This window comes from Carcharodon carcharias, chromosome 12 (genome assembly GCF_017639515.1).
Source record: "Carcharodon carcharias isolate sCarCar2 chromosome 12, sCarCar2.pri, whole genome shotgun sequence".
In the NCBI taxonomy this organism is placed as follows: Eukaryota; Metazoa; Chordata; class Chondrichthyes; order Lamniformes; family Lamnidae; genus Carcharodon; species Carcharodon carcharias.
In genome coordinates this window covers 81,193,246-81,220,709 of record NC_054478.1, presented here as the reverse complement: position 1 = coordinate 81,220,709, position 27,464 = coordinate 81,193,246, and the positions used below count along the sequence as shown (strand labels likewise).

General features: G+C 42.8%; 1 protein-coding gene across 1 annotated transcript in view; it reads left to right on the top strand.

Annotated features, from left to right (window-relative positions):
- Positions 1-27,464, top strand: part of dnah9l (dynein, axonemal, heavy polypeptide 9 like) — a 393,205-nt gene that overhangs the window by 245,064 nt on the left and 120,677 nt on the right. The window contains exons 35-40 of the mRNA XM_041200867.1: positions 10,571-10,732; positions 13,065-13,298; positions 13,718-13,864; positions 14,465-14,578; positions 14,668-14,811; positions 17,020-17,202. Of these exons, the coding sequence (XP_041056801.1) occupies positions 10,571-10,732; positions 13,065-13,298; positions 13,718-13,864; positions 14,465-14,578; positions 14,668-14,811; positions 17,020-17,202 (984 nt within the window). The remainder of the gene's footprint in view (positions 1-10,570; positions 10,733-13,064; positions 13,299-13,717; positions 13,865-14,464; positions 14,579-14,667; positions 14,812-17,019; positions 17,203-27,464) is intronic.

Here is a 27,464-nt window from a genome sequence, read left to right as displayed (position 1 = left end):
CTGTAGGTGGAATCTTCCATTCTGGAATCTAAGTTCAGTGGCAAGCTGGGAAGTCAGTGTGATGCCCACTGGGTAGCGGAATGGCTGAACACATGCAATCTTCCGGTGTTCAGCTCATTAATTATGCATCTGCAAATCTTGTGGCAGGGTGGACAGGATATCGTCCACCCCATTGTAACTTCATGGGGTCAAACATCCTGGTGCCATATTTAAAGGGCACCCAACAGCCATTCACTCATTGCCAGCCAGGAGTTCTGCATTACACCTCCAGAGTCCTTGTGGGTGCAGCTCATACTGGAGAAGCTCACAGTTGTGAGCAGCCACGTCCCGGGACATACGAGGGCATGTCCGGCATTGCCTTTCACTCATCTCTAGATAAGAGTACCACTGGTGATACACCCACGGTCAGGCCAATGCTTGCTGTTGTAGTGTACCCTGGTCACCAGCATCTCAAACTTTTTGAGGCCCTGCTGCCACATGTTGCTATTCCTGGTGCTGTACCAACCTGTGGTGGGCCCTCCTTCTCCTCGTCTGGATGAGAGCCAGTACCAAAGCAGGGTTGTCTGCAGCCTGCATCATTAATGCCTCAATGGATCTGTGAATGAATTAAAGTGATAAATTTAGTAAGCATCTCCTTTAGAGGTCAAAACCAGCAGGCCAGTACTAAGCCCTTTACCTGGCCTCTGTCTAGACGTGGCATCCCCACCTGACCCCCTTCCAGGTGAAGGACATCCTGGAAGACCAGAGATGGATGTTCCTCCTGTTCATACATGACTACACATGGAGACATTGCTCTTTGACCAGGGTGACTGGAGCCATGTGCGAGAAGCCACCCTCTGACACTATTCTGCTTGCCTTCATTACCCTCGAGACACTATAAAGAGACCATTGCCTTGGAAGCACAGAAAGACTGACCACATGAGCCCTTGTCTGCCATGACTATCTACCTTAAAGGATGGAGTTTTGGAGTCATGAGTTTGCTGCCCTCCACTAGCCGTCCCCCTGGAGACATCCACTTCCCTCCTGCCTTCCCTTCATCCCAGCCTCTGACGTTAGCAGATGAGAAAAACCACAGAATAAACGGTAGCTCCACACCTTGCTGGCCTCGATGCTATGAGACCCATGAGTCAGAACAGATCTGCTGCAATGTGGGCTTTACCATAGAGATTAGAACATTACTGAGCATGGCTGATATTCATTTGCTTCATAATTATTTGGGTGTCCATCTGGTCGGCCACGTATGCTGACCTTGAACCCCACCCACCCAAAAAGACCCTCCTCCCACTTTAAGGGATCTCATTTATTGATTAACTGCCTGGTCAAGGTCAGGTTTGAAAAATGTACATGTCAGGTTCCAACCTCGGCCCACCCTCTTCTACCCTCCCCCTGTCACCCACCAACTTCCCCCCATCACCCTTGCCCCACCCAATGCCACCATGCCTCTTCTCTCCATCACTCTTGAACCTCCCCCCATTACTCTGAACCTTATCACGATCCACCTCCAGATGCCTCCCCTCCCTTCAGAGCCGACACTCATTACCGTCCCCATGGCCACCCCGACACTGCCCCCTCCCATTATCCGAGACACCTGTCGCCTGCTTGACCACCACTCTCTGCCCCCACCCCCCCACACACACCTCACCACCATGAAACCTTCACTTACCAAACTTTCACCCTGGACCTGCCACCCTGCCGCAGGATACAAATGCAGGATGATGAAGTGTGACATACGCTCTGGAGTGCACTGCAGGACTTCCCCAGAGCAGGCTGGGCTGGAGGTGCTGCTTAAGCACCCCAGTGGTCTGCTGAAGGATATTTGATGTGGGAGCATGGCTCTCATACGGTTACTGCCCACATGTACATAGGTTGTGCTCCAGAGTCAGGAGCTGGGGCTCAACGGATTGCCCTTGTTGTACAGTGGTCATCCTCTGCTTTCTCGTGGTAGCTCAAATGCTGATAGTACAGTGAGCCAAGGCAGAATAAAGGCATCATGACTGCTGTCAGGATAGCAGGCATTGACCTGCATGATGCACTCAGCCTGGTCACACACCAGCTGGACATTGAGAGAGTGAAACCCCCTTATGGTGGTGGTATATCTCTGAATTTACATGTGGCTCCTGTACAATGGATCCCAGCCCCATTGGGAAGCCTGTTATTGTGGCAAAGTGCATGCTGGCTCTGCCTGCCTTCTATGAACAAAGAGGATGCAATGTATTCCCTACTCTCTGCATGCAGACCATTTGTAACCTCCCTTATACAACAGTGCACCATGAGCTGCATCATGTTGGAGATGCTGCCTGTGCCAACCTAGAAAGAGCCTGGCACAGAGAACTTCAAGGCTACAATCACCTTTACAGCCACCGGCAATTTCATCTTTCCCCTGTTCTGAGGCTGCTGACCCGTCTGGAACAGGCGGCAGATTTCTGTCAGCTCCTCCTTAGAGAAACAAAGACGTTGCACACATTGGGCAAAATTTTTCATTCTGGAGACTAAGTCCGGTGGTGGGAAGGAAAATCGGTGTGATTCCTGCTGGGTGGCAGGATAGCCGAAGATGCACCATCTTCTGCGTTTTACCTCATTAATTATGCATCAGCAAGGAACTCGGCAAATCTCATGATGGGGCGGGCAGGAAGCCATCTACCCCACCACTACCTATGGGGTTGAAGGTCCTGGTGCCATATTGAAATGGCACCCAGATAGACTCACTGCAGCCCAGGTATTGTGGTGACAAAGAAAACTATGGCACACCATAGAAGGAGACCTTCTGTCCCAGTGTTCAGTGAATCCAGCCTGGAGATTCTTTTCCAAGCCACCCAGGCAAGGCAAGAGGTCCTCTTCCTGAAGGCTGGGAGTAGGTTGTCCTACCATCTGACCATACTAGCCTGGGAGGAGCTCTCCAGGGCGGGTAGTGCCCATGGAGCCCAGAAAAGGACCACCCTACAGTGCAGGAGATGGATGAATAATCTGTTCTGCTCAGCCAGGATAAGTGACATCTCTACTCACTGCAAACTCAACTCTCATAAGGGCATCAGGTAGTGTAAGGGTTAGAGTCCACAGGGACGTCAAACACTACCAGCAGATGGAACATCAGCACTGAATGTGTTACAGCCACTTTAAGCTCACCATCTCATGTCAGTTCCTGCATAACCGTGTCTTAATCCCTTACTGGGGAGGCTTCATCAGAGACAATAGACAGGCATGCTTCTGAACTGCTCTTTCATTCATTGTGCTCACAGTCAATCCATCTGTCTTTATGGGACAAGATTGCACATAACAAAAGAGAATAAGCCATAACCAGAGGAGGAATCCCAGAGAGCTGGACCCTGTCAAGTTTTAAGGTCGCAGATCTCACTAGTGAGGAGAGGGATCGTTCTTGCGTGGAAGCTGAGATCGGCCTTCCCCAACAAGCCAGTGAGGATGCATCAGGTACACATCGACAAAATGTGGCAATGACTGTGAATGGTCTTTAATGCATAAGCCTGCTTAGTCAATCACTAATTATCCCTTCTCTCTATTCCAGGTACCAGCAAGAAAAGCAGCAGGGGAAGACTTCCTCTTCCAGGAGACTCCGCCACAGCCTCCAGACCATTTCTGAGGAGAAAACAGAATGATCCTCAGAGGAAGAACCGACACTGTTCACCTGCGCCCACCACCAGTGCAGATACATGCACCTCGGTAGGACCTTGTTCTAGAGTTGGCTCAAGTGCGCAGTCTGGTTATTGCCTCACAGACTGGGGTTCACAATTGGTGGAGGCAGTGACAGCCAAGGTCTCTGACACTCAGAGGACTGCTGGAGATAAAGCCCCTGCTGAGACTGAGTCCTATGATGAGCCTCTGGACTCGGGCCTAAGAATCAAGTTGGAGATGCAGAGACAGGCAGAATTCTCAGAGGCCATCCATAGACTGGACCAAAGGTTGGAGGAGTCAATCCATGTTCTGTCTGCTATCGTGGCTCCAGCATGCAAGTGCATCAAAGTCTCCATGGGAAAGGTGGCAGCAACCTTGGAGATCCAGGTCCAGCAGTTTCTGCCAGATTTGCACTCGGACCTACCCTTATTGCTCTAGCCATGGTGCATTCCAGCAGTGGCTAGGCGAGATGGGGATGGGGCACCTCGACCCTCCAGGCACCCCTTCTCTTCATGGAGACAGGGAGGGGCCAACTGGCGCCCCAAACGGAGGAGGAGCATCAGCCAGACACCCCAGGGGCATCCACCCATGACACTCCAAATGTGCCCTGCCAGTCCAACTCCCCTCTGCCAGTGACCCTGTCAAATTTGGCAGGTCAGGCTGAGGAGGGTGCACCTGCACCTGAACAGGAGACCCTTAGGAGGCCGGGACCCTCAAGACCAAAGGCCACCAGACGACACCTGTCAAAGTCATCCCAGGCAACAGGGCATAGCAGTCAGCAGACTTGTCTCCACTTCTGCTGCGGATGTCAGGGCTGCACCTAGATGTAGTGATAAGGTAAGAAAGATTAAGAAGCTTTGAATGCACAGTGGTGACACGGGTGTTCACTCATTGTATTGACTTTTCACTTTTGTAAATATATGATGCTTTAATTCTTCTCCAAGTCTCATGGATACCATTTCTATTCAATTTGCTTCAATGCCCTGCAGTCATTTAAGGATCCAAAATGTAGCCCTCAGTGAACTCCCATCTGGATCTTCAGTTGTATAAATTCTCTCCGTCTCACCAGCATGAGTAGCCTTTATTTCCGCATCTGCAACATCAGGGAATGCACATTGAATGTGATACTGATGCCTGACCAATACACCTGTCAGTCTTAAGTCTCAGGCAGACATGATTTGGGCTCTGGAGAAGTGCTGATCAAGGTTAGCAATTGTCCTACTATTGTTGTACTGATGTTTGTTGTTTGTGGAGGCATAAGTAGTAGTTGCAACTATATTCATTTCTCCAATGTGTAGTTTGCAATGGCATTTACTTTATGAGAGACAGTTCATGAAAAATTTAGTTTCAAACTTTGAAGCCCATAGGCTTCCAGGCCTCTCAGCAGGAAGATGTTGTGTCCGCATTTAAGGCTGAATGTCATTCCTTGCTGAGTTCCCACTCTCCCCGCACATAACGCTGAACTAGACAAGTAAGGGTCAAGCAGGAAACCTACAAACGTTTGCAAGAGGGTTTAGAGTGTGTAATGTCAGGAGTGTGTGCTCAGCTTTATGAAGTATCTCCTTACCTGCAACGATCTTACATTGGACCTGGACAGTTGCTTAGCGGTGTTTTACGTGCTCCTCAATCTGGGGTTCATTGCATGACAGTGTTCCCAATGACTTAGGGTATCTAGATAGGAGTGGCCTTTGTGAGCTGGACCATGTCGAGGAATGTGATGCTTTGAAAGTGATGCATTTGCAAACCTCCTAAGGCCTCAGCAGGGTCTATGTAGTGAAGATGTAATTGGCTGCTGAGTCAATAATGACTGGGCTAGGTTTCTCCCTACGGCAAAGGTTATCCAGGACAAAGACTTCTTAGGCTTTCAACGATTGCAGGATCCCGCATGTTTGCAACTCATCAAACCATAGTCCTGGTGAAGCATGCTCTGTGAGGACAATACAAACAAACCTCACAGCTTTGCTGCACGATGTAGATTTAAAGGTCACTGCGTTGTGATGTGCAAAGGGCAATTGGAGGACAGTAGCAAAATGGTGGGTGCCCCAGCATTATTCATTGATGAGATGGGGCAAATGGAGCTTTCCAGATGCTGCTCACTGTGGAGACATCCAAGCACAAAGCATTAAAATTGATACATGTGTTCGGGCCTCCTTATTGTGCTGGTGTCATACTGAGAAGAGTGCATCCCTGTGTAATTTGGAATTGCAGCCACTTAAAAGCTGTCATGCACACTGACTTGGTGAGGCCATGGGTAAAAGGACTACACTATGTGGAGTTGCTTAAGGGCATACGCTAAAGAAATTATAATCAAATTCCACAGCAGCCACATGTTGCCTAGGCTACTCTCCCTTCCAAGGATGATCCCATCATTAGGGCATACGGTGACTACTCATTATTCTGCGATCGCTGTGAGATATTTGACCTTTTGTGAGATGTTCAAGCTGAGTATGAAGGTGTGCGGTGCTCCATGCATCGAAAGCTGAAGGAAACCTTGATTGTGAGAATTTGTCATCACCTTAATCCTCCTGGAATCTTATAGTCATCAGGTTGTCACGGGCACACCTGCCACACCATACCCATGCAATGATATCTTAATGAGGCTTGTCTGAATCCTTGCCCTCTTCAGAGCCATCCCCTTCAACGTTCCCCCCCCCCCAACAATCCAAGGAAACATCTGGCTTCTCAATGCCTGCCTCAGACAACACATCCCCCTTTGCAGCACAAGGTTGCACAGGGCACAGCAAACAATGATGACGTGGGACACTCTCTGTGGTGAGCCTTCGAGAGCCTCGCCTGACCAGTCCAAACATCGGAAACAGATCTTCAGGAGGCCAATCATTTTCTCTATTAAGGCTTGTGGCAGAATGTGCTGCATTGTATCTCTTCTCAGCTGCACTATGTGGACGGAAGACAGGCATCATTAGCCAGCTCTTCTGGTGTTATCCTTTGTCCCTGTGGAGCCAACCCTCTAAGCACCGAGGTACCTCAAAGGCCTGTGGCACCTGTGAGTGAGTCAAGGTGTAAGAGTCGTGAGAGCTCCTTGGGTAGCTAGCACAAACATGCAGGACCTGCTTTCTGTGATCACAAATTAGCTGGACCTTCAGACAGTGAAACCCTTTTCTATTTATAAATCTCACTGGCTGCTGCCAGGGAACTCTCAAGGCCACATGTGTGCAGTCAATGGCACCCTGCATTTGCAGGATTGCAGAGATTGCAGCGAATCCCACAGCTCTGGCAGCCTGGCTTGCATCATCCATGCAGAACTGCACCTAATGGTGAGTTTTATTGAAAAGGGCATCTGTGACTTCCTTTATGTATTTGTGTGTCATTGATTGTGAGATTCCACAAAGGTCCCCAGTGGAGCCCTAGAAGGAGCCACTGGCAAAAAAGTTCAGGGCAGTGGTTACCTTCAAAACAACCAGCATAGGATGCCCTCCAAGTCCTTGTGGCATTAGTTCTTCATAGAGAAGGTGGCAAATGTGAGTTACCACATCCGTAGACAAGTGAAGGTGTGTCTGTGGCACTGTCTTTCGCTCATCTCCATGTATGAGCTGCGTCTTCTATGTACCCCTTGGTCATGCCACGCCCCTCTTCAGAGCACCTGGGACTTCCTGGGGCTCCACTACCTCTTGCTGCTCAGACCAATGCTCAGAACGGTGCCTATTGGTTACGGGAACTTCTTCTCCTTATCAGAACTGCAGCTGTCAATAAGGCAGCATTGCCCGCAGCCTGCATTCTCCACCCCTCCTTGCATCTGTAAATGAGTAAGTTGTAAATTCCTCTTGAACAGTCGCCCTCCATCTCCAAGCAAGGAATCCAGTGTCAAGCCCTTGGCCTGCCCTAAGCCTAGACATGGCATCCCCAGGCCACTTCTTGCAGGTAATAATACCCTGATGGTCTACAGATGGCTGAGCATACACCTCAGGTAAGACTGCGCATTCACAATGAGGATCTTGATTGGGGTGCATAGACCATATGCTATAACCCTCAGTCGGGCTATTGTCAGCTCGCCTCAAGTAGCCTAGACACTAACTATCGTTACCCTAGCCTTGTACTTATGTCATGACTGCAAGTAAGGTGCCTTGTAAGCCATGACCAGTAAAATGGGAATATTGAGGCTTGTGGTGTGTATGTAGCTTCTGTCCAGCAGCCATGATCCTTGATTGTTTGATCCTCCTACCCTTTTCACATGCCTTTGAACAGGTGGCCATTCAAACCAACTTCACTTTTACCAATACATAATGGATTCTCACCTAATGTGCACCATTAGTAAAGCAGCAACACTTGTTCATTGGACATTTGACCTTTGAAACTCACTTGAGCCTTGTTCTCCATGGCTTGAGCATGTAATTAAATGGGTGCCTCTTCAATTGGCCCAAAATAGTAATGCTGAACTCTTCCCACATGCCTTGTGACCCCTCCCATATTGTTTTCTTCAAGCTTCTTTTACCAACTGATTTATTGATCACTGAAGGCAAATATGGTGCTCATTACTTATGTGACTGCAACCATTTTCCAAACACCCCCCATTACCTACCAAGTTCCTCCCATCTTCCTCCATAGTCACCACACCCTAATTCTCATTCCTTCTGTCATCATCCAGTCTCCCCCTGTAACCCCTGACCCCATCATTGTCCATGCTGATATTCCTGTTCTCCCCCCAATCCCTTAAATGTTGATGTCCCCATGCCCTTTACTGGTCTGACCCCCCCACTTTCTCAAGGCCACATGCACCCTTACTTTTGAGAGCCCCACCCTCCCCGAGACCATCTAATAAATGCCCCCATGACTTTTCAGTTGCCGACCTACAGAAGCAGATGCCTTTCCTGAATGTAACTATGCCCTCTGTTTCCCAATACTATGACTCTGACCCCTAGGACCAAATGCCTTTGACCATGCCCTACATACCATTCTGTGCATGACTGTCACTGCTTGGAGAGGCCTTTCCCCACTCAAGACCAAGACATGCGCGCCATGCAGAGCCCTCTAACATGACCCGTACAGTGCCAGGACTGTCTCTTATATATGCCCCTGACAGTGCGGCCTCAACTCCAGGATAGTCTCTTATACATGCCCCCAACAGTGTGGCCTCAGCCCCAGGACAGTCTCTCAACCTTCCCCAGACAGTCTTTCAAATTTTACCCCTGGACGGTATTTCACTCTTCCCCCTTTGTTCCTCTCCCCCAACCCACACCAGCCCTGCCTCCATCTCACCCTTCCCGTCTCATCTTTCCCACCCGGTTCTGCCTCTGTCTCACCCTTCCCCTTTGGTCATGCCTCCTATGCCCAGCCTTGGCGCAGCTTGAGCTCTCAGTGACAATGTGAAAGGAAGGCGAAAGCAGCGTCTATTGATCTCTAAGTGAAGCTCACCAGGTGTGTGCACTTATACTGTTGTAAATTAGGACGTTCTAATTAGCCGCTGGAGAAGATTTGGAGGGGAAACGCCATTCTGGCAAATTGGTCTTTTAATGGACATTCACGCGATGCTAATGATTGCAAATGGGGTTCCATTGCTCAGCGGGAAATTTGACTCACCTTGAAAGTCAGGAGAACAAAATTCCAAATTATTTTTCTTCCAGCTGATTTTTTCATTCATGTCAAATTAAGTGCAGCCACGTGCCACGATGCCAGCTGCTGGTGGGAGCAAAAGATTCCACCCACTGTTCGTTGCTGAGGCTGAGGTAGAAAAATTGCTCCCTAAAGGTATGGATGGCCTATTGCTGATAGCCCCTCTCCTGCAGGCCAAGTGAGATAGAAACTACTGCACCCATGATTGGGCACAAGTGATGTGAGCAGAACTCTGGAAGTCACCAGGTGCCAACCATTCCTTGTAGATCTCACCAACGTTAAGTTGCGGGAAAAACCTGTAAACACTTCTACTAACTCAGCAACAGCCAATAGAAAACAGTAAGCAAATAACCTGAAAGTAGCTGTGCAAGATTAAGAATGAAAATTAGCTACCATGTTTGGGTCGAAAATGACACCACTACAGTCAAATCAGTGACTGATGTCATTAACTGCCTATTCTGCTTACTGACTGTGCACGGCCCCAATTTTAATACCATCACCAAATGACTTCCAGGCGCAGCCAGCACCAGAAGTGTGCGCACACAGCATGGACACCATTTTGGATTCCAACGGCACTCATAGCACTTAAAATACGGATGCTATGCAACCAAATTCTGCGTCCCAGTTAAAAATTAGTAAATTATGACTAAATGTACTTGAAATATAGTTTCAAATCAAATATTGTATTTGGAGATGCACCCCATTCTAATATTGCAAAATACAAATAATATTGCTGTTTACCTCAGCTTTTTCAAATACCTGATACACAATTTTGGAAAGGAGAACAATTTGGCATCTTTGAAAGTTTGAAACCCAGGTGTTTCCCATTACATTTCTCTGCAATGTTTACTGTCTCAATGACTGCTTTATTACATAGCTGGAATTGAATTCAAGGCTATTTAAAAGTCCTAAGGACATCTTTTTATTAAGTTTCCCATTAGCCTATTTTTCATTATGAATGGTGGCAGTTTCCACATGGGGATCTTCCATTCGTCTGTAACTTTATTGGAAGAGCCTCACAATCCCAGAAAAATGGCATAAATAATTTTTCTAGGGTTTCAGCAGCACTTCCTCGAAGTTATGGCAGACAAGGGGGAGAACTAATGAAAATTCACTCCTATATTCTGGAGAGCCTATAGAGCTGGCCTGTTAATGTGGCAGTTTTAGAGAATACTATGTGGTCACATCAATTCTGTTTTTAATCCTGTACCATTAATATTGACAATTAAGTCTCTTCTCACTGCATCTTTCAGCCAGTCTCTTTGCCATGCAAGATACTATTCTAATCATCAGTTGAAAGAATGAAATGCCTGACTACAGCCTCAATAACTTCATACAATTTCTATAATTTTGATTGTAAATGTGCATTTTGCAGGTTGTTCTGTGCTTCTCTCCAGTGGGTTTTGTTCTTCGGATGAGGGCGAGGAAATTCCCAGCTGTGGTGAATTGTACAGTCATTGACTGGTTTCACCCATGGCCCCAGTCAGCACTGGAATCTGTAAGCCATAGTTCTATTGAAAAAATTGATGGGCTGGAGGTAAGCTTATTGTTTTTTGTGTTTTATAGTGTGCAAAATAGTGTTTTCAATTTTTTACCCACATAATTATTTAATTATGAAATTAAAAAGTGATTTTCCCCATTCTGAACCATGTAGACGCAATGAATGATAAATAAACCAGCAGCTGATATTTCATTCCAGAACAAATAGCACCTTGCACTGATGTAATGAAATGGGCTTGATGTCATTGCTAATTGTTGGGTTCAAACTTCAGTCAATGCATTTAACTGGACCCTAAATGGAGAATATTTTATTTTCAAACCTTATGAGTTTACTTATTTTTAATAGTACACCAACAATTTAAAGCATTTATAAATCTATACAACTAACAACCAACAGTTTTGCAAAAGGTTAAGATGGTTTTTTTTTGTAATATTCGGGGCCACTAATACCCGCTGTTCATAATTTTTCCTGGCATAGTAAAAGAGTTAACAGGTTAATCTATTATAGAAACTGTATTGAAATATCCTAGTTATTAGTTTCATTGGGAATGAAGTTTTTGTATCTATAACTAAATGCTCATACTAAAGTGACATGTCTAGATATTTTGTTTGTGTAATAAATCTTAATACGGTTTTGTTTCATTTAAATGCAATTAATTGGAATCTTAGTATCTAACTTAGAAATACAACGGTTTCACCCATGGAATTTCACATGGAACCTCTCTGAAAATCCTTTTCACAGTGTATGTCACTTGTCTTAAATGTATAGTTATAAACATTGAAAATCTAAGTTTTTGTATTAGATGTTTAGACTCATTCATGCACTTATAGACATCAAAAAAATCTTGGTGCCTTTGCACATTAATTATGCATCATGCAGAGTTTTATACTGTATTGAATTTTATATTTACATTCCTAAGAAATTTAAAGCTAGTTTTCTTTAGTGAAGTTGCATGTTTGTTAACTTTATTTGCATTCCAACAAGGTAATTTAAATTTATTGCTTGTCAAACTTAAATTGACCCCATATTTTTTAATAAGTCAAGAAGAGTGACAGTTAATTTATCTAAAACGGGAGCATATTGTCCCAGAACATACTGGACCTGGAGGCATGTATTAAAGAGTTTTTTAAACACTTTTTTTAAACACTTATGATACAGTGTGCATTAGTGTGAAAACTGACTTTAGAATATCCCATTAATGACGCAGTGATCAGTTACCAATGGAAATAAATAATTCATGATGAAGGAAATTACTCTAATTAGCAAGCAGTTCGAGTCCTTTGATAAAACCCAGCTCTAATTCCGTGAAGGGCAGGAAGTGCTGTCATCAGTCAGCCCTGAAAAGATTAGCATCTATTATGAATGAGGTTAGGCACCCTAGTGAAGCCATGTGTGTCCTGGAGACAAACTTAATATGTTAAAAAACGGCACACAGTTAGTCTCACCAACACACCATGACTCCTGCTGAGCCATTGTGCATAGGTACAAGCACACAGCCACAGTCTGATCATTCTTTTCCTGTCCATCATTCTGACAACTGTGAAAATACATTTTCCATGCAAAGTAGAAATAGGGCAAAAAGTATTTGTATAACAGCATGGCATGTCAAAGAGTTTGTTTGATTCTTTGAATGAGATCTTTGAAATGAAGCTTATTATTCCAGAAGTATTGTGTTTTTAGTATTGGAATGCAGAATGTACATATGGAGTAAAAATATATTCCACATAAATTTCCTTGAAGTAGTCGAGAAATTTACATTTTTGCCATTATCTGTAAGAGATAAATTCTGGCCAGTTTGTGTTATTTTTATCTTTGTTTTGTGGTAGTGTATATGTCAAGATAAAGTTCTATAATTTGGTTTTGTTTCATAAATTCCATCCCTGAAACCATAAACCTTTGAAGTGGGTCATCGCTTTATAGTGTATTGATACTACAGGCAAGAAATTTGCTAGCATATTGTTATGTCATAAGACACCTATCTAAACAATAATATATTTCCTTTGCACTCAGAATTAAGGATTAGATAAAAGTCAATATATTTTGGAGTCATTTCATACAGTTCCTGTCAAAATACTTAATATAGTAGTGACTAAAGTTAAGTATATTTATAAATGCAAATGCATACTCATTTTATTGTTACTTCAAGCGCATCTGCTCAGAGTGTCAGCTATTTTTAATGTATTATTAATTTATACAATTAGCATTTATTCTGATCAAATTTAGCTAATTTATGCAGTGCACTGAGAAAAGACTAACATTAAGAAAAAGTATTAGGCATACTTCTAGATACTTTAATGTAGTCTGCAAGTGATGATGCATTGTGTTTTATAGTTTATAATAAAAACTTTCCCATTATTTTGCCTTCTAGCCTGAAGTGAATTCTTCTATCAGTCAATTTATTGCTCATGCACACATCTGTGTGAATGAAGTTAGTGTGAAATATCAGCAGAACGAGAAACATTATAACTATACCACTCCAAAAAGCTTCTTAGAACAAATTAAATTGTACCAAAACCTGCTGAGTAAAAAAAGAAAAGAACTAGTGCAGAAGAAGGAACGACTGGAGAATGGCCTTCAAAAATTACAAACCACAGCTTCACAAGTGAGTATTTGAAACAAAATTGTCATGGACATAATTGCACAGCTGAATGGATGAGAAAAGGTATACTTTGTATTTACAATATTTAACAGGGATTAAGTAATAAGCTGTGATTTATATAACCAAGCCAAAAGGGACATCCATTACTGCTTATCACTTGTAGTTTTTCTCACGTGTATTTGTCTCTGTTGGGCTTGCAGAGAAATATATAACTTTGAATGCAGCCATAGAGGACTGAAAATAATTAAACTGTTTCAACCAAGGCACAAAGGAATGCTTTACAGTTACCAAATACCAACTGCCTTTAACTTTCTGACCCAAAGATAATAGATTGTGTTATTATATAATAAAATAAAAAATTCAGTTACCATTGTCTGCTTTTTATATTTTAAATAGTGCATATCTTGGTTTTAATTATCTAGGTAGAAGTTCTGAAGGCAAAACTAGCTGTTCAAGAGATGGAACTTCACCAAAGGAACAAAGACGCTGAGGCACTGATCACCAAAGTAGGGCAGCAAACTAAGAAGCTGAATCAAGAGAAAGCTATTGCAGATGCTGAAGAGCAAAGGGTACATGCATGACTGATATCCGTTTGTCCAGCAAAGGTTGCAAAAATATTAATTTTTAGAATTGAAAGGTTGCTGAGATTTTCACCGTAGTTCATAAATTTGCATACATTTATAATTAGTTACCACTAAAATTGCTTTTAGCCAGAATATTTTTAAAGAAAAATGCTTGTGTTTTTTTCTGATGGTCAAAGTGCCATCCAAAATGTAAAATACAAGGGTAAAAATGTTTAAGATCATACTAATTGATCAGTTTTTACTTAGCATTGTTTAAAGGCGCTTCAATAAATCACTTATTATTTCCATTAAAGTAATACTTAACATCATATTTTGAAGACTTTGTATTTCTGAAAATGGAAGAGGATTAAAACCTTCATAATACAATGTTGTAATAACATCTTTAAATCAGAAAAGTAAAACCCAACAGGAAGACTTACAGTGTTATTTTAAGGCGTTTCAAAAGAAAAGTAACAAAAGTTATTATATGATTTGAGAGACAAGTGGATCCAATAACTTATTACTACTAAGAAGTTAAACTTTAAACAAAATATGAAGAGCAACAATAAACCCTCTAATTGCTTCATTGACAAAGTATTGTTGCAGGTGACTGCTATCCGAGCAGAAGTGTCAAAGCAACAGCAACAATCTGAAGAAGACCTTGCTAAAGCTGAGCCTGCACTTCGTGCTGCAAATACTGCCTTGAACACATTAAACAGGGTATAAAGATCAGGCTACAATATTTGGAAAAAGTGATTTACTTGCATTTTTATGAAATTACAGATCTTTTCTTCTTTTTGTATTTATAGTCAAACTTGACAGAATTAAGAACTTTTCCAAATCCACCTGCAATCGTTACCAATGTTACTGCTGCAATTCAGGTGCTTCTAGCTCCTAATGGGAAAATTCCGAAAGATCGAAGTTGGAAAACAGCTAAAATATTGTTGAGCAAGGTAATCGTAATTGATTAATCACATATCCAAGTTCATATCCTTAAATCAATGTTTTTTCATGAAGTCATTCTTTGTGTATAAGTGTGATATTTATAAAAACAGCATAAGCATTTCAGCATTTTTAAATTGCATGAGTTCAACATGTTATTCTAATTTTATTTTATCTATGCTATATTTATAATCAGTTTTTCACATTGCCACAAAGAATTCAGTTGCAAATAAAATGCCCACCAAAAATCATTTCTGCCTGTGTTATAGATTTGTTTTACTTCTTTTAATGAAATAAAAATTGAGAGTGGGTTTATAGTAATATATGTATAGAAATATTTTACTGATTTCTCCCATTGTACAGCAAATATGTAAAATTCTGATCACATCTTTTTCTGCTGATAAGGCCTGCAACCTTAATGTGTGAAGAAAATTTACTAAATATCACATTGAAAAATCTTTGGTCTGGAAACAAAATCATTAACAGCCAAATTATTCTGTGCAGTCATAATCACAGAATTTTATAATTGATTCTCTTCACACCATAGGGATGCTGATAATTGATTCTGCATAAGATGACTAGCATATTGATTTATGTGTTCATGAAAATATGAGTTAGTGTGTTACAATAGAACTACTTGGTGCAAAATAAAAATTCTGAATACTACACAGTTTAGACTTCATGGATTCTTAACAATGTCAAGTTCATATACACTTTAATTAATTGAACAAAATCCCTGGTAATGTCTTGATATATGTGAAATGCTATTGAACATTCATTTGCTATTTTCATAGTCAGTGATAGTATGGTCAGTAGTTTTGTCCATTCATACTTTTTGCATGTTAAAGGATTCCATTTCAGAATTGTATTTAAAATCAAATTAAATTTCAAGCTTGAGAATATGAATCTGGCAGTTTTGTCTCAATGTATATATACTGAGTTCTGCTAAAATGTTTAGTTCTGGTTTGTATCTAATTTGAAGTTATTTAGCAAAAATATGGTGCTAACTATATGTTATCATTCGATGCAACAGTGCAGTACTTGGGATCACACGACCCATCACCCCCATTTCATCAATATACATGGTCAATGTCACACTGTTACACTGTCCATTATCATCTTTCCATTCAATCTACTGAAATATACATTTTTAGGTTTCCTAAGAGGAACATTTAAGACAATTTGCAAACTAATACAAATACAAATAAAACCTGTAAGGGTTATTACTAAATACTTATATGGTTAACAAATAGCAGACTTAATGCATTTTAATTTAATCAATTTGATTTACATTTCTGTCTAACAATGTAGTTCTGTATGCTTATCCCTGAGGCTAGGTTTTGAAACACATCTGCAATCATTTTTTATTGTAATTACTCATTCCCATCATTAACAATAATTATTTTTGATCCAGCCTTATTAAGTTGAGTAAACATCAGTACTATAGCCCTGAAAAGTGAAATACACAGCATGTCTTTGTGTCATGCCCCCACAACTAAAAGAAATTAAAACAAAAACAGACATCATTAAGTCAAAATCAAAATTACAGCAAACAGAATTTATTGTTTTTGTCTAGCAACCTCAAACTGCAGTTGTTTTGCAGAGCCTCAGCCTGTCTCTCAAGAGTTTGATGTGCAGTTGAAAGACCAAGCCATGCTGTTGGCTGCACCTCACTAAGCACTGCACTGAACCACATGGCAAAGGAACCCTTGTCATTCATCCTTACGCCACCATTCAACAAGCTCCACTCACCAGATTGCTTTTTTAAAATGTTGGGAGAGGATGATATAAGCATTACTTATAGCAATAAGACTGCCGAAAGTTAGTTTACAAAGTTCTCTTCAGGAGGAACCTGGACACTGTATGTAAGTGACCTTGCACCAGAACCATGTAGGCTATAGTTTTATGACTTCAATGCACTCAGCAGTCAGACATCAGATCTGATTTAATCTGCCATTTTTGTATTGATGAGCACTTTGCATTGACAACTGGCAGCCTTATTTCCTGGGAACCTAGCTGCATTGACAATAATAGGTTGAGATCTCTAAAACAGACTAAAGTGAAGGCATGCTTTAAGGTGTTTCATTGTGTTAAAATATTGTTATAACTTTCAAATAACAAATGCTTATTTCCATTGCTTTGTTTATTTTTGTACGTGTTTTTGAACAGAGGATAAGGAAGGTAGGTAAGTTACTGACTTGATTTAAATTTTGTTTCAGGTGGATGATTTCCTACAGGCAATTGTTAACTTTGATAAAGAGAATATTCCTGAAGCTATTATCAAAACTGTAAAGGAAGAATATCTCAGAGACCCTGATTTCAATCCAGAGTTTGTGCGAACAAAGTCATCAGTTGCTGCTGGACTCTGTGCTTGGGTTATAAACATTATTAAATTCCATGAGGTAAGAAACTTAGTAACCAATTTTCAGTTTTTACCATAATCTGTTTTATCAATTTTTTTGTTAGCTCTGAGGTTTTTATTGATTGGGTATTTTTGTGGGTATTTTCAAAAAACCTTTGTTGAAAAAGGAGCTGAATTTTGTGGGTTACATGGAAATCCCACTGTCAAGGCTGAAAGTGAGACGAGCCCACGTTGGAGAGTGGTGGGACCCACAGTGACATATTGCTGTCAGTGGCCAATTAAGAGGCCGCTACCAGGGCTGCCATCCTGTTAAGGACATCGGCCTGCCCCTAACATTGAGGACAGGATGGCTCAATGGCAAGGTGTCCTCAAAGAGGGATGTGTGGTTGAGGGAAGGGGGGCCAGGCTTTGGTAATCGGGGTGGGGTTTGTCTTGGTGGACATACAACAACTTTGGCAGAGGGGCTGCCATTGCCACCAGCGGCCCCTGCCCCCATAGGCCATGGAGTTCTCATAAAGGCAGCCCCCCACCCTTCCACCGGAACCTGCTTGGAGGTCACCAGGTTTCAGTGGGCAGTCTTCCCACACAGCACCTGCCCCTCCCAACATGGGAAAATATCTGCAGAGGTGGGAAATGGCCCTTAATTGGCCAGTTTTCCCACCACTGGCAATATGGCACGGCGGAGGGAAGATGTCCGGCTCCTTTCCTGACACATTCCCTGCTGCTCTGCCAGCCCTCCACCTCTCAGCCATCGCCAGTGGGCCTGGAAAATTCAGACCAATGGTGCCAGAGCATGCATATATTCGCCACCTGTCAATGTATCCTCCTTAGCTAATGGGGCCTGGTCAGTTGTTTCAATATTGCAGTGTTCACTACTGCTTTTATGGCTGAATGACTAACAGTTGCTATACTGATGGCTTGCTCTCCACCTTCCTCCTCTAAATTCAGATTTTTGCATCTGAAAATGCACCCTTTAATTGGGTGAGCTGAGGGGAGTCTCCAGAAAGAAAACAATGCCATTGAAATAGTTCATTAGGGCATGTCACAGTGTCTTCCAGTGAGTTAATTTTAAGTTTGCTGAAGTAAAGTAAAATTGAAATCATTAAAAATGTTTTACCAGAAGGAAGAAATAATTGCAGACTCTGCAAAAGTATATAGGTAACATTTGTTACTTACAAGTGACCCTCAATAACATAAGATAAGCACCTTAAAAAGGTGCCTCTTTTTACTAACCCAATGGTGATCAAATGTGTCATTCATTACGCTTACAGCTGCCCAGAGACTTTTTGGAGCTGTTGCATGGCAACATATGCTCACCAAGAATCTGATACAGCATTGTGCTCTTTACAAGGAATCTGGGACATATGTAAATATGTGTCTCCTCAACAAATCAAATGACAGAATCCTTACTGAGGCACATAGAGGAGAATTTTATTTCAGCAGACCATCTCGCAGCAGGGGATGGGAGTGGGGCGGAAGGGTGGAGGGGGTGGGGGTGTGCCATCGGTGGATCAGGAACCCATTAGTTTTAGCAGATTTGCTATAAACTTTTAACTCAGCCACAGCAGTAACATCCCATTTCTGGGGTATTGATAAATGACAGAGTACGGCCCACTGTCTCTCGCTGGAAGCCTCTGAACTCAAAGGGAACCCAGTAGGGGTCAGAATGACTCCATTCTGCACATTCACCCTCATTTTATTGACATCTAAAACTCACCCCTCACAGTCACCCTCCACAAATGTTCTCATTCCACCCTCTCCACTCATTCCACTTCTCACACTCATAACTCTCTTGCAAGAGGAAAGCACACAATTACAGGGAGAGGCAGTCAGCCGGAGGTGGACCTGTAGCCTCATTGACCACTCTGGAGTAATGGGCATTAGAGATTGGTAGGGTGGCACAGTCCATGGCATAAGCGATCCAGAGGTGGGGTCTCCCACATACCTGATAGCAGCATTAAACATCACACTGCCACTTGGCACATAACACTCGCTCATACAGTACCAAATTGAAGTCACTTCTAACTGAAATGTCATGATCTGCTGAATGAAACCCTAAAACATTTCAACAATAATTTGTGTCTTTCATCTCCCTTCAAGGGTGATGGAGGAGCAGCAGCGGGAGGAGACAGAGGAATCCTCAGAGGAGGGAGGGTGCGGGGTCCCTGCCTTTACGGAACAGGACACTCCAAGCTCAGCTCAGCTGGGGGCAGATGCTGAGTCCTGGGTGTCATTCATGAAAAAGAGCAGCAACAATAAATATGTGTGGTTTTGTTACACCTCCAGAAACAGTGGCCACCTGCATGAGGAGACAGGCGCAGCATGCTACCGAGTGCATGTTGGCCGACTCCAATGTCCTGCACACTCAATCTGCCACCTCACACAGGATTGAGGAAAACCTCAACTCAGTGTTTCAACCCCTCGCTGAACTGCAACCAAGTGCTGTCCAGTTCTTGGCTGGCAGGGAAGTGTGGGTGATCATGAGAGGGAAGATGGAGAAAGAGAATGTGGTAGTGGGGCTTTGTTCAGGGCACATCCATTTCTCTTGTTTTGCCACCTCCCCTCACCACCTACAGAGCCCTACATCCTGCCCTCTGCTCTGATGACGGATGCTAAATGGCTGAAAAATGTCGGTGTGTCGGAAACCTGACATGAAGTTGCCCTTTTCTGGGTTTTACCGAAGTGCATTTCCAGGTGAGCAGGAAACCCCTGATGAGCTGTCAGGTCAGCCACTTAAATATTCAAACAAGCAATTAATTGTGGGTTTAGTCAAGATTCTGGCTTTAACGAGTCTGCCTTTGCACATGTGTAGGTGGAGCAGTTTTTGGCAGAACTCTTATCAATTCCAAAGCCAGAGGATGCCTGACATGGAATCTCAGCTGTAAAAGCAAGGGAATAAGCAACCTGTCTCTGGAAAAGACCGGAGGAAAGGAATTCAGGGCCACAATAGCTGGTCATTGGTAATGCGTGATCTCTTGGAAGGAGGTCTTGTTCCAGGAGGCTGCAGGTGCCAGCAATGACCTGTGGCAATAGCCTGAGCCTCCTGAGACACTTGCTGCATCACATCAAAGAAGTTGATCTGCCTGTATACCCTGTGCTGGGAACATTTACCTCCTTTGAGCTCAAGTTCTTTGTCCATCCCCTCTGCCCTGTGGAGTGGCATGTGGCTGAAGAGTAGGCAGCTAATGTTGGTGTAGCTGCTGCTCCTTTTGTTGCTAGTGCTATTGGCGTAGCTCCTGATGCTGCTGGTGGTGTGGCTGCTCCCCCTGTTTCTCATCAAGGGTCCATACTGTAGCTATGTAAGTTGCTCTGATGCTGCAGCAGAGGTTAACAGCTGGGAAGATAAGGTCAAGGCGAGTACAGTCTAAGGTGGGTGAAATGACTTCCAAGAAGTTGGAAATCACCTGTGAAGTGATGACATCAGATTTTCAGAACAAATACTGTGAGCATGAGCCTTTCCCATAGGCAGAGAAACAGTTATGCAGTTTCACTGTTTCCCGCATGTCAGTTTCATTGATCAATGACTCCTCATTGTGCTCTCGCCTTATTTACCCTGGCAATTCCACATAGCTCAGGAAACTTGGGCACTGGCTGTTAAAGCCAGAATCTTGACTAAACCCACAATTAATTGCTTGTTTGAATATTTAAGTGGCTGACCTGACAGCTCATCAGGGGTTTCCATCTCACCTGGGAATACACTTCAGTAAAACCCAGAAATGGGCAACTTCATGTCAGGTTTCCAACACACCGGCATTTTTCAGCCATTTAGCATCCCCCTGCTTGCACCCAAACCCCCATTTTGCAGTTAAAACTCTGAATCCTGGCCTTCAAGGCCCAGAGCTGGTCGAAGTCATCCCACAAGGCCTTTCCCAGTGAAATTCAGAAGCCTTCCACCAACCAAGCAGTAACCATTGAAATAGCATTGCATAGGAACACTAGGTGTAGAGTCTTCTGCTCTCGCTGCTGGCAGACTTGGAGGCAGGAAGGGCTTGTACTTAGGTGGGATGGAGGAATACCAGAACCCAGCCTCCTTCCCACTTCCATCCAAATTAATGTCTGGTCAGGAAGGCTCATGGTCGATCTTCCTGCCCTGTTGCCGGTTGAGGTCCTTAAGTCCCACAACACCGTACTTCATCCAACAACACAACACTTTACTTCACCCAACAACACAACACCATACTTCACCCAACAACACAACACCGTGCTTCACCCAACAACGCAACACCGTGCTTCACCCAACAACGCAACACCGTACTTCATCCAACAACACAACACCGTACTTCATCCAACAACACAACACCGTACTTCATCCAACAACACAACACCGTACTTCACCCAACAACACAACACCGTACTTCACCCAACAACACAACACCGTACTTCATCCAACAACACAACACCGTACTTCACCCAACAACACAAAACTGTACTTCATCCAGCAACACAACACCGTACTTCACCCAACAACACAACACCGTACTTCATCCAACAACACAAAACTGTACTTCATCCAACAACACAACACCGTACTTCACCCAACAACACAAAACTGTACTTCATCCAACAACACAACACCGTACCTCATCCAACAACACAAAACCCTACTTCATCCAACAACACAAAACTGTACTTCATCCAACAACACAACACCGTACCTCATCCAACAACACAAAACCGTACTTCATCCAACACCACAACACCGTACTGCATCCAACAACACAACACCGTACTTCATCCAACAACACAACACCGTACTTCGCCCAACAACACAACACCGTACTTCATCCAACAACACAACATTGTACTTCACCCAACAACACAACACCATACTTCATCCAACAACACAACACCGTAATTCATCCAACAACACAACACTACTTCCATTAATTCTGAACCAGCAAAAGAAAGTCAAAAGCACCTCATCTGGAAGTTAGGTGGCTAGGCCTTTAAATAGCACTGGCAGGGGTGTCCTTCATGCAACTGAACACTTGTTCAGCTGGCAGTGATTGAGAGGGGATTAACTGGACTGAGCGATCCAAAATATAGGTCCTGCGCCATGTCAGCATTATCTGCTGTTTGATGTCACTATCTGCCATTCTGCATACTTCCCACATAGGTACAGTCTCCTGCGTCAGAAGAAGCCAGCAATAAACGGCCAACTTTTTTCAGTTCAGGGATTCCACAGCAACAGTGGCACTATGAAGGCCCATTTCACATCCTTTATCCTTGCAACATGAGTGAGGTGGAAGTGCTTGATAGTGAAACAGGATGACAAGAATGTGTTCCATTCCCAGTATTGACCTTCAGTCATTAAATTCATCCCAAAAATCCATTTTAAAAAGTGCTTTGAAACAACCATTAGCGGGGTATTATTCTATATCTGTTCAATTAATACCAGTGAAATTCGGAATTAATTTAGGTGAAATGTAAGTCATTAAAATTGAGAGTTAAGATCTTTTCTCTATGAAATCAAACTTCTAAGATTAGTTTTGATGTGCTATATTTTTAAAAGTACTTCCAATTTATTTTTATAGTCCTGTTAATAAAAATCTATTTTGGCCACATTTTCCTTATCCTTTGACAACTTTATTTAAAGTAGTTGCAACTGAACTTCAAAAGGTAGATGATATATAATGAACTGTAATGAGTTGTAAATAGTTCCACTTATAAACTATATGAACCAGCAGAAGGTATATTACTTATAAGGCCTGAAGCAGGTGTATTATAGTAATATTTGAAATGCATACTATTAACCAATCAAAAGTACTTGTTTTAGGCATGATTGAATGCTAGGCAAGAGAACATATGTCAACTGAACATTTCACTGCTGTCTTGAATGTTATCATGATGTATTTTGCCAGCAGTAGTACATCTATCATAGATGGACTTAAAACTTACACAAAATGTACATTCTCATTAATGATGAGTGGCTAATTCATCTTACCACGGCATAATTAATGCTTTTTCCACAGAATAATTTTTCATTGTTTGTTATGATGCATTTTCAACATTTTTTGTTACCTTTTCTCTATCTGCATGCCTATCACGATGTCATTTCCAAAAGATCTATGTAAGTATTAACCTGGTTTAATGTTTGCTTGCAGTTTGAGTGTTCCTTTACAAGGTTGGCTTGTAACAGCATTTCAGGACTCCAGCATTTGTGATCAATCATGTACCAGAACTTAATTTTTTGATAATTGCACATGTTTAAAAAACACAAAGAAATAATATGCGCATAATTTATTAATATCCAGTTCATTAACTGTATATACTGTTTTTAACTATTTTAATCATCTAATGTATGCAGAAATTTAATGATGGCTTCTCAGTGTTTTCAACCTCCTTTTTGAATGAAGTTACTGATTTTGTTTGGAACTTCCTGACTCTGACTCCCCAAAATATTATTTGTGTGCATAAATAAGTGAAAGGAAGGTTGCAGAAATATTAGTGGTATAATAATTACAGAGTCTTGAAGCGCAGTGGGTAGCATCCCTACCCCTGAGCCAGAAGCTCTAGCTTCAAGTCCCATTCCAGGACTTGATGGCCATGGAAGGTGTGTTCATAACGTGGCCAAAAAGGTTGATTAGCAACCTGTAAATCTTTCCAGGATATGGCAAGCAATAAAAGTGGGAGAGTCTCCTGGTCAGCTATGCTTGATGTGGAATGTTGTCCCTCGGGCTGTAGCCTCTGATAACAGGCTAGCGATCTATTGCAAGCTATGGAAACAGATGTAAACATGTGCTTTGACTGCCTCATGTGTCTCTAGTTGTGGGAAGAAAATACGAACATACGAAATGGGAGGAGAAGTAGGCTCGGCCCCTCGAGCCTGTGCCGCCATTCAATAAGATTGTGGCTGATCTGTTTGTGTTTTGAGTTTTACATTCCCGCCTACCCCTGATAACCTTTGATTCCCTTGCCTAACAAGAATCTATCTACCTCTGCCTTAAAAATATTCAGTGACCCCTCTTCCACTGCCTTCTGAGGCAGAGAGTTCCAAAGTTGCACAACACTCTGAGAGAAAAAAATTCTCCTCGTCTCTGTCCTAAAACAGCAATTTTAAAACAGTGCCCCCTAGTTCTGGACTCACCCACAAAAGGAAACATCCCTTCCATGTCCACCTTGTTAAGACCATTCAGGATCTTATATGCTTCAATCAAGTCAGTCCTCACTCATCTAAACTCCAGTGGAAACAAGCCCAGTCTGTCTAACCTTTCCTCATAAGAGAACCCACTCATTCCAGGTATCAATCTAGTAAACCTCCTCTGAACCACCTGCAACACATTTACATCCTTCCTTACAGAAGGAGACCAAAATTGCACACAGTATTTGAGATGTGGTCTCACCAGTACCCTGTATAACTGAAGCATAACATCCTTACTTTCATATTCAATTGCTCTCATTATAAAGGATAGCATCCATTAGCCTTCTTATTTGCTTGCTGTATCTGCAAACTAACTTTTTGTCACTCATGCTGAAGAACACCTAGATCCTTCTGCACCTCGGAATCCTGCAATCATTCTCCGTTTAAGTAATACTCTGCTCTTTTTATTCCTCCTGCCAAAGTTAACAACTTCACTATTTCCTACATTATACTCCATCTGCCAGATTTTTGCCCACTCATCCAACTGTCTGCAAAGTCTTTATGCCTTCTTCACAACATACTTTCCGAACTATCTTTGTGTCATCTGCAAATTTAGCTACCATGCCATTGCTCCCCTCGTCTAAGTCATTGATGTAAATTGTAAAAAGTTGAGGCCCCAGCAGAGACCCCTGCAGGACCCCAGTAGTCACATCCTGCCAATCAGACAGAGGCCCATCATGTATAGTCCCTGTTTTCTGCCAGCCAGCCAATCTCTATCCAGGCTAAATATGTCACCCACTACACCATGAACTTTTATTTTCTGCAATAACCTTTGATGTGGCACCTTATCAAATGCCTTCTGGAAATCAAGTACTGTATGTCTACAGGCTCTCCTTTATCCACAGCACATGCTATTCCTTCAATGAACTGTAATAAATTGGTTAAACTTGATTTCCCTTTCACAAAACCATGTTGACTCTTCCCAATTACCTTGAGCACGATTTTCCAGCCATTGGGCAGGGCGCAAGCCCGACAGCAGCCACAAAATGGCCCACCGCCCGCAATCGGCCCCTGAGCATGATTTCACACTGAGAAGCTGAGAAGCTAAGCGTTGCCCAGGTTGGGGTGGGATGGGGTGAGCACAAAGTCTGCGCAGGCACGGGGGAACACGCACTAAAAGCCCCCTGAAGGCAAGGAGCTGCCTCAGGGAGCTGAAGATTTGTCGAAACAGAAATAAAGACTTTAAAAATGAAAGAAACATGTCCCCACATATGAATCAGTTACAAATGATGTCTAAAAATTTAACTTTTTAAAAAATTACTGTTGGATACCTCATCCCAACCGTGGATGAGGTTTCATAAAAAATCCAAAGGCCGCCTAGCCTATTCATCCGCCTGCCAACCATAAAGCTGGACGGGCCTCTTAATTGTCAGCAGGTGTGCTGCTGACTCTCGAGTGATCCCACCAGCGGAGGTATCACACGAGTGCGTGATGACATCAGGACAGTCACCTGACATCATCGCGCAATATTTACACCCTGTCAGGTCAGGCACGCGCCCGCCCACAGGACATAAAATCCTGCCCCTTGTGTTTTTCTAATTGCCCAGCTATAACTTCTTTAATGATCGACTCGAATACCTTCCCCACAACAGACATCAAGCTAACTGGCCTATAGTTTCCTGTTTTCTGTCTCCCTCCCTTCTCAAATAGAGGGTTATATTTGCTACTTTCCAATCCAATGAAACCTTTCCAGAATCTAGGGAATTTTGGAAAATTAACACCAATGCATCTACTGCCCCATTAGCCACCTATTTTAAGACACTAGCACGAAGTCCATCTGGACCTGGAGATTTGTCAGCTCGCAGCTCCATCAATTTGCTCAGTACCACTTCACTCATGATTGTAATTTCATCAAGTTCCCCTCTCCCTTCCACCTCCTGATTTACAGCTATTACTGGAATATTTTTATACCTCTAGAGTGAAGACAGAAGCAAAATAATTGTTCATTTCATCCACCATTTCCTTATTATCTAATATTAACTCTTTGTTCTCACTCTTTTGAGGACCAACACTCATTTCACCTATTCTTTTCCTTTTTAAATACCTGTAGGAGCTCTTGCCATCCATTTTTACGTTTTGAGCTAGCTTCCTCTCATAATCTAATTTCTTTCTCCTGATTAACCTTTTTAGTCATTCTCTGCCATTCTTTATATTCTGACCAATCATCTGACCTGCCACTCATCTTTACGCAGTTATATGCTTTTTCCTTAAGTTTGATGCTTTCCTTAACTTCTTTAGTGAACCATGGATGATGGGTCCTCCCTTTAGAATTTTTCTTTATAGTAGGAATATGCTTATTCTGAATACACTGAATTATCCCCTTAAATGTCTGCCACTGCTTCGCTATTGATCTGTCCCCTAGCCTAGTAGCCCAGTTCACTTCAGCTAGCTCAGCTTTCATGCCCACATAGCTGTCCTTATTTAAGTTTAATTTTTATTTAAGCCTTCCCCCTTTCATACTAGATGCAAAATCCAATCATATTGTGGTCACTGCGACCTAGGGGTGCCTTTACTCTGAGGTCATTAATTAATCCTGTCACATTACACAATACCAAGTCTAATATAACCTGCTCTCTGGTTGGTTCCAGAACATGGTGCTCTAAGAAACTATCTCGAAAGCATTCTCAGAACTCCCCATCCAGGCTACTACTGCCAATCTGATTTTTGCTGTTGAGATGTATATTAAAATCACCCATGATTATTGCCGTCCCTTTATCACAAGCACCCAATATTTCTTCTTGTACACTTTGTCCTACATTGTGGTTACTGTTAGGGACCTGTAGGCCACACCCACTAGTGACTTCTTTCCCCGACTATTCCTCATCTCCACCCAAACTGACTCTACGTCCTGATCTCCTGAACCGAGGTCATCTCTAATTATTGCAAATATGTTATCATTGATTAACAGTGCTACCCCTCCACCTTTACCTAGCTCCCTATTCTTTTTGAAAATCATATACCCCTCAATATTCAGGGCCCAACCCTTGTCATCCTGCAGCCTTGTCTCCGTAATGGCCAACGGATCATATTTATTTACTTCATGTGCGCTATCAATTCATTTTCTTTGGGCAGGATTTTCGGGTCGTTGGGCGGCCGTGGCAGGTGGACCCAGGACCAGCCGGGAAACAGATCGCCGCCCGTGATTGGCCCCCGACCGTGAT